The sequence below is a fragment of the Fukomys damarensis genome, unplaced genomic scaffold (assembly GCF_012274545.1).
Source record: "Fukomys damarensis isolate Sample0158 unplaced genomic scaffold, DMR_v1.0_HiC HiC_scaffold_38, whole genome shotgun sequence".
NCBI classification, from domain to species: Eukaryota; Metazoa; Chordata; class Mammalia; order Rodentia; family Bathyergidae; genus Fukomys; species Fukomys damarensis.
The window spans coordinates 25,749,226-25,757,456 of record NW_022900950.1 but is presented as its reverse complement, the minus strand read 5'-3'; the positions used below and the strand labels follow the sequence as shown (position 1 = coordinate 25,757,456).

The 8,231-nt window shown below is 34.9% G+C and overlaps 1 protein-coding gene across 2 annotated transcripts in view; it reads left to right on the top strand.

The window, feature by feature from the left end:
- The window catches only part of Xpo4 (exportin 4), a 104,672-nt gene that overhangs the window by 58,986 nt on the left and 37,455 nt on the right, over positions 1-8,231 (top strand). For both annotated transcript variants that reach the window (XM_010607496.3, XM_010607497.3), the window contains exon 7: positions 4,280-4,392. In XM_010607496.3, the coding sequence (XP_010605798.1) occupies positions 4,280-4,392 (113 nt within the window). The remainder of the gene's footprint in view (positions 1-4,279; positions 4,393-8,231) is intronic.

Sequence of the window (8,231 nt, the reverse complement as noted above, 5' to 3'; positions counted from 1 at the left end):
TTTTTTTTTTTTTTTTTTTTTTAGTGAATTCCTTTTAGGAGTAGGGGTATTGTAAGGTAAGGGTCTTATCATGTAGCCCATGTAGTCCAGGCTGGCCTCACCTTCTGCTGCATCAGCCTCCCAAATGCTGGGATTACGGGTGTGTCATCATGCTCAGCTTCAGGTTAACATTCTTTAAAAGCTCTGTTATTATCCTTTCTTTTTTTTTTGAGATAGGCTCTCACTAAACTTGTGATCCTTCTGCTGGGATTAGAGGCATGAATCACTACCACATCCATCTTCACACAGTTCTTTTTTTTGTTTTTATGTTTAACTTTGGATTTTATTATGTTTGGGGATAATTATATGTTCTTTTGTAGAGTTGGATATTATTTGTAGTGAAAAAGGTCTGTCTTAACAATAAGAATTATATATGCATTTTATTATGAAAAAGTAGTATTGTTAGTGGTGCTGTCATGTTGGCTGACAGAAGGAAGTTTTATCTATAGTGTAGATTAATTCTTCACAAAAACAAACACAGCCTCTTTTTGTGGTGCATTACAGAGGCCCTCATGTGAATGCTAGAAGTGGTCCGCTGAACTACATCTCAAATTCAGTAATTGTACTTTGTTGATAGAGGGCAAATATCATGCCAGACATAAAAATTCTTTCCAGATTCAGAGGGGAAAAGCAAAATTCACATGAAACTTTAAAATAATTAAAAATAATTATAAGAAAAAATATTTTCTCATAGGTCAGACATTAAACTCACAAATATCTCTATGCTGTTGGCCACATGTAAGAATTTCACATCTATTTATTAAATATTTAAGGAAATTTGGCCATGCTGACTTGAATGCTAAGTGTGTTTGAAAACAGACCACAATCAAGAGAAACTAAAACCAAGATTTAAAGAACTAAGATTTGAGGATTTTGTTTTTGGTTGTTTTTTTGTTTTGTTTTTTTAATTTTTAAGACTGGGTCTCACTATATAGTTGAGACTGACTTGGAACTCACTAGGTAGCCCAGGCTGGTCTCGGACTCAGAGCGATCCTCCTGCCTCAGCCTCCCAAGTGCTGAGATTACAGGCATGCACCACCACGCCCAGCTAAGATTTGAGGATTTTGAATCTGGTATTTATTTATAATTTCATATGTGGAAAAAGTTCTCTCTTAAACTCATCAGATTCTCCTTATAAGAACAAGATACAGAAGTACTTATGGACAATATACTTGTTGGAGTTTAAAAGGTAGAAGAGAATAGAAGATACTTCATTTGTTTAGTTTCCTTTTGTAATGCGTATTAATTTTTGAAGTAATCTTCTACTTATTAAAAGAATTGTCATACCCTTTGCTGAATTTTCACTGCAGGCTTAGTTAGAACAAGGAAGACTCTCTTCACTTGGAGTAAGCTTTTCTGAATTTCTACAAGTAGAAAAATCATTAATATTGCTCCCCTTCTGTCCCTTCTGTTTTTTTGTGCTTGAACTATATGGAATTCTTGGAGGGTTTAGCTTTCTTCAGCATGTAGAGCCCCTAAAGTATTTTACTTCTCACCCTAAGACAGAATGCTCCTTCTAGCTTCTGAAGCTTTGAGACCTTTTTTTTGTTTTTTTGGTGGTACAGGAAATTGAACTCAGGACCTTGCACTTACAAGGCAGGTACAGTGCCACTGAGCTAAATCCCTGCCCCGTTTATCTGTTTCCTATCCCACCTAATTTAAAAAATGAAATCATGGCACCTTTTATAAATATATAATAATAAATTTTGTTATTTTTATAAGCTGGTGTTTAGTAAATGTAGAATATACATATGTTTTGTTAGGTTTGAATATTCAAAAAATAAATAATACCATTTTAATGCCAGATTCCAAATCCCTAGGAAATGGAACTAGATTGTTTAACTTATGTATATTTGCTTAACCCCAGTAGTTGATAAAACTTTTAGTAAATTTGATAGAACCCTGTTTCATTACTGAATATATGCACCAAAATTACTTTTCAATGAAATAAATTGAAAATTAAGAGAAAACTAGAAAAGAATAAATGGAATAGTGTTCCATTTTTACAAAGTAGAAAGAATTGATTGCCTTTCTCAGATGATTTACTTTATACACTAAAGTGACACCCCTCTGGTTGTGGAAAATTTTAAGGTCATGCAGGACCAGACAAAATAATTAACTTCAGCATCTTTAAGTGCAGATAAGTAGTCTTGTTTTATCAGTACTCTGGTAGCCCCAGACCATTTTGAAACAGAACCTAAATAGCAGATAAATTTCATCCATAAATATTTGTTTGTTTCTGTAAAAGTGCATCAGGCTTTAATTTTTCACCATGTAAAATGATTTAAGGTTCAATTGTTATATTATGTTGAGCAAAAACAGGTGCCTCAGGAGTAAATGAACTCACTTATATTGATAACACTTCCTTGACTTGATTTTTTTTTTTTTTTCCCCCTGAAATTCACACTCATTTTACTTTGAGTTTCCATCTCTTTCGCTTTCCTCCACAAGGGGGCAGATAAAGGAAGAGAGAAATGAAGTTTAAATGAACCTGGTTTGGGTCTTATTATGAATTGAATGAGCAAGAGTTGCAGGACGTTTTGGGGGTGACTTTTCAGAAACAAGCAGTGTCTTCTTAAAAGAACCAAATGCCCCTCCTTACTCTTCAGAGAAAGAGTGTAGCTTTCTTAACAGGGAGGTAAGCAATCAACTTTCAAGAAATACTATCCAAAGCATTGTCACAGCCTTTAATTTTTTTCTGCTTAATAATTTCTCTAAAAACAATGAGATTTAATGAAAACACATTTGAATTTATACCTAATTTTTACAATCTGTAGTCTAATTTAGAGATTTCTATGATTGTGGCAAGCCCCAGGCCAACCTGGGCTACATAACGGGTTCAAGGCCAGCCTGAACTGCATAATGAGGTTCTGTCTCAAAACAACACAAAAAAGACTTCTTGAATAATGCAAACGTTGCTTGGATGAGGTATTTGAGTTAGGCATTTGGCAATGGAAGGGACATAGTGACTGTCTTTATCCCTAAGCAGTTTTTCCATTTCTTAAAAGCCTCATTTACTATGGCATTTGTCATTGAGTAAATTACAAAGACCTACAAATATGTAGTGGTTACTTCATTTACAACAAAAGCAATCTTTCATTTGTAGCTTGTTTGGTATTGAACACCCTGTAAATTGCTGTGCAGTCTGTGAGAATTTTAAGTGAGCATCTATAAATTTTTTTTTCTTTCTTTTAGTACCGGGGATTGAACTTGGGACCTTGTGTTTGCAAGGCAGGTGGTGGCACCAGTGAGCTAAATCCCCTGCCCTGCATGTATAAAGTTTTATGGCTGCCGATTAGTTCTTTATTTGGACTTGGTATTTGGATACTCAGATCTGGGGGATTTTTTAATTCATTCTTGTTCTTCCTGCTTTTTGTTTTGTTTTTCTAGGAGAGAGACAGAGAGACAATGCGAAAAATTGTATGCACACTTCAGGAAAAGAAAATAGTATATTTTTTTCAACACATGGTGTTACCCTGGTATGGGGGAGAGGGGTCCTAGAGTATGTCATATATCACAGAAAACCTGCTGGCTACACTGCCACCAGTTAGAGAAGAGATTGAAAATGCATGTGCTGCAATCTCAGTGACCAAGGTTATTTACCCAAGCAGCAGTTTGCCATACTAATATGTCTGGAAGCTAATGGCCACCACTTTGAGCATCTCTTGTAATTGTAGAGGCCAAAGGTAACTTGTATTAATCTCATGCTATCTCAATAAATTTAGTATTAAAGTATTTATATAAGTTTTTCTTTTCCTGAAATGTGTATACTCTTTTTTTTGGTGGACTCTATAATTTTTGTTTTGGAAAAATTTCTTCATACATGATTTGAAACCTACATTTTATATTTCTGAGTTGAGTTTTTGTAAAATTGGAGAGAAATGTTGGGACAAACCTGCAGAAATGTATTCTTTTCTATCTCTTTGTATATCTGTCTTGCAAGTCATGTTTTTTCCTTCTGTTGTCACTATTAAGAACTCTGATTATCAAACTTTTTATATCCCTACAGCATGACACATAATTACTGTGAAACTGTTATCTTACATTCCTATAAGGTTCTTTTTTTCAGCACTTAATACCTTTTATTCCTTAGCTTCATGCATGAATTATGTAGCATATGTGAAGAGGCTTAAACTGTTTCCATTACATTCTTTCTGGATGGCTCCTGTTATATTTAGGGTATACTTATACTTTAGACAAAGTAAGAATGTTATTGTTGTTGACCTTGACACCAGATAACTGGGCAGACATTATATAGCTATGTTTGAATCCTCACAAAATGTGCTGTTGAAGCCAACCGAGTCCTGGCGGGAGACTCTTCTGGACAGCAGAGTTATGGACCTTTTCTTTACAGTAAGTCATAGCCTTTATCTCTGGCAGCAACAGCTATGGAAAAAAGGGAATGTCTTTGTATTTTTCTAAAGTATAACAAGACAGACTACTTATCTCCCCTAAAGCCTTCTCATCAATATCTGCTGAAACAAATTATATCAAAAGGTTCTTGCTAATTTACAAAAAAATTATATAAAGGATTTATTATCTTAGAGTAGAACTTTTCAGACTTTTTAATGTCAAGACTCCTTTACATTAGTCTTAAAAGTGGAGGATATCAAAGAACTTTTATTTATGGGGATTATATGTAAAATATAACTGTTACTATTTATCCTATTAAAAATTTAAGCCAAGGACTCGGGGGGGTAGCATAGTGGTAGAGCCCTTGTGTAGTATGTATGAGACCCTGGATTCAGTCCCCAGCGCCAGAAACTGCAAACTGAGAATGTTAAAAAAATGATTTATTGATGATTCAATAAAATACAGCCATAGGACATTTTACATAGTAATATAAATAACATTTTAATGAATGAATAACTACTTTTGAAAACAAGTTTCATGAGAAGACTGGCGTTGTTTTACCTTTTGGTTTGTTTTTATGATTTTTACAATTTTTTTCAGATCTCACTAATGTCAGGCTTAATAGAATACAGCCAGATTCTCTTGTCTGCTTTGTATTCAATTTGTACCGCCTATCATGTGTACTCTGGAAAACTGTACTGTGTACTGCTGTGTGACAGAATAGAAAAGGCAGATGCTATCTGGGTGTTACCATGAATAGTTTTGCTTTCACAATCAGCAGAGTTGTAGGAACCTATAGGAATCCCTGGGCCATACTTTGAAAACTACTGTTTTAGAGTACTGTTATTTTGTGTGTGTGTGTGTGTGTGTGTGTGTGTGTGTGTGTGTGTGTTTTGTATGGTAGAGTACTGTTATTTTGTGTTTGTGTTTGTGTGTGTGTGTGTGTGTGTTTTGTATGGTGCTGGGGATTGAGCGCAGGGCACTTGCATGTGTTGGGCAAGTGCTATATTATTGAGTAGAATAGTGTATTTTTATAAGACTTTAAGTTAGTATTATTTAATAGCATTTAATTCAAGTACAGTTTTAAACAAGTTTTAAATTATTGGCTGAATAGAAATTTAAAAATACATTCTCACATTTGCCGGTGAGTTTCCCCATTGGAATTAATAAATACATATGTATATTTTAAGTGTCTCCATGTGTTGGATGCTAATTTGCAGTGATAGGATGAGTATAGAAGTTAGATATAATGACTTTGGCAAAAATCCAATAAGAATTCAAAGAAAAGGAAGCTATTTTGCCTTATTCCAATTGTTTCTTACCTTTTCATGTGTTTTAAAAATATTAAGCATAAGTCTTCCTACTGCCTACCTTTTTTTTTATTGAACCATTTAAAATATAACTGTTACATGACACGTTTCTAAAAATGTCTAGAACGAGTTTACTCATTTTTGGATAAACTTATAAAATGTATTTTCTGTAGAAATGCTCAGACTGAGCACTTACACTTTCTTCTTTAAATCAGAAATGATGACTAAAAGCATTCAAGATCAAAGAGATAACTAACTTTTAAAACTCTGTTGCCTGCCTCATCTGACAGGAATTGTTTTGATGCCAATCCAAGTTCAGTTCTTTGTATTATTCACCCAGCTGAAAGTAGATCCCACTCCAGCAGTTTTTGAAAAGGTGCAAAACTTTCTGGCAGTACTGGAAACAACTCTACCAAATCTGAACAGCTGTCTAGACGAACCAGACAGCTGCTCCTGTCAGCTGTGAACTACCACATGCAAATAACTTTTGAATTTGAAAGTTAACCCTTTTTTTGCTTTGTTATTTTAAAGGTTATATAGGTATAGCTGCTTTCACTTAAGCAGTTTATAAACAATTTTGTTATTTGTTAATGACAGCTTTCTGTTTAATTTAATTTTTGTTAAAGTTACTTTCACTTATATGAATTCATTACCTAATTGAAAGGTTTTTTTTTCCCAGTAGTTACCACCACTTTTACACAAGATTTGAGTACATAAAAACACAGTTTCATGGAATTGAGATTTAAATTTGTTGATTATATCTGAAATTTGCAAGAGTTTTGGTTGCAGTCTGCCCTTCAAAAGTTTACAAACTTTAGATTTTTCTTTTCTCAATAAGATCATGTAAAAAGCCACTTTGTTTCAGTTTTCTTCATACCTTAAAAACAGATTCTTCTTTGCTCATTGCCTAAATATTGGTGATCCCATCTTAGTTCTCAGTTTTACTGATACACATTTTCCTGCGGCTCTTTCACACGTAGCACTTCAAGCACCTCTTCACCGATGACTCCTAAATCTATATTCAGCACAGTCCGCTCCAGATTCCCCAAGCCTCATAATCCAAGTGCTTACTGGCTATTTCAATTTGGATGGCCACAGACATCTCACATTTAACATGTTCCAGTAGAATTTGTCATCTTACTCGCTTCTTCTTTGTACCTTGTGTTGATAAGTAGCCTTGTTATTTGCCACCTCAGTGTCCTGCTGGACTTGCTGTCTACTACCCCTCTGCCTCTCCCATATTCAGGTAGTGAATTCAGGTTTTACCTGTATAATATAGTTCATAGTGAAATACACTATGCAGGAATTTGTATTACTTTGGAAAAAAGAGCAAATATTTATATCATGTGAGAATTATTTGTCTTGACTTTTGTATGACTCATATTTCAGGGAATATAGATTGGGCTTGCACAATATAGGCAGGGTGAATCCTCAGTTCTAGACACCAGGTTTGAGCAACCAGCTGGCTCCCTGGCTGGAGAAAATTGTGAGATGGGTTTTTCTAGTACCAGACTGGTTTGTGCTAGTGCATAGAATGTATCCTTAGACATCTGCTTAAATGTTGATTAAGTTCTAGGGTGTGATAACACAAGTTTAGTTAAGGTTTTAAGAATGTGTTGTGTTCAGGACTTAACAAAGTAGATAGTATGCATATTTTGATTTACTATATAAAACTTGAAATACATTGGAATATAGTGTGAAAAATATTTGTATTCTACCAGGGATTAGCAAGCTATATCATTCTACATTGTGAATATTTCAGGCCATATATTTGATATCATCATACTCAGTCTGCCATTATAGTACAGAAGTGACCCCAGATAATTTATAAATAAGCAAGCATAGATGATGTTCCAGTGAAACTTTGTAGATGATCATTAAAACGTGAATTATGTATGATTTCCACTATCATGAAATGTATTCCTTTGATTTTTCCCCCCTATATCCTGTATATGCAAAAAAATCTTTAGTGGGAGCCAGTACTGGAAACTTAGCCCAGAGCCTTCGCATTGAGCTTTATCACCAGCACCTCCACACCCTTTAAATTGTTTTTTCTTATGGCAGGGTTTTGCTAAATCACCCAGGCTTCGCTCAAGCTTATGATCCTCCTGCCTCATCCTGCCAGAGTTCTGGGATGTCAAACATATGCCAACACACCTTGGATAGAAAAAAATACTTCTTACCTCACAACCATACAGAAACAGGCTGGGCATAGTGGTACATGCCTGAAATCCCAGCATGTAGGAGGTTGAGGTGGGAAGATTGAAGGTTTGAGGTCAGCCTGGACAGTTTAGTGAGATCCTATTGCAAAACTGGAAAAAAAAACCTGAGGATATAGTTCAATGGTAGCATGTTCCTTGGTTTGATCCTCACTACCAGAAGGAACAGCAAAGCAAAGCAAAAATAATTTTTTAAAAAAATCAAATGGAGGGCCATGGATTTAGCTCAGCGGTTCTGCCGCCTGTCTTGCAAGCACAAGGAACCGAGTTTGATGTTTGATCCCCGGTATCAAAAAATAAATAAATATAT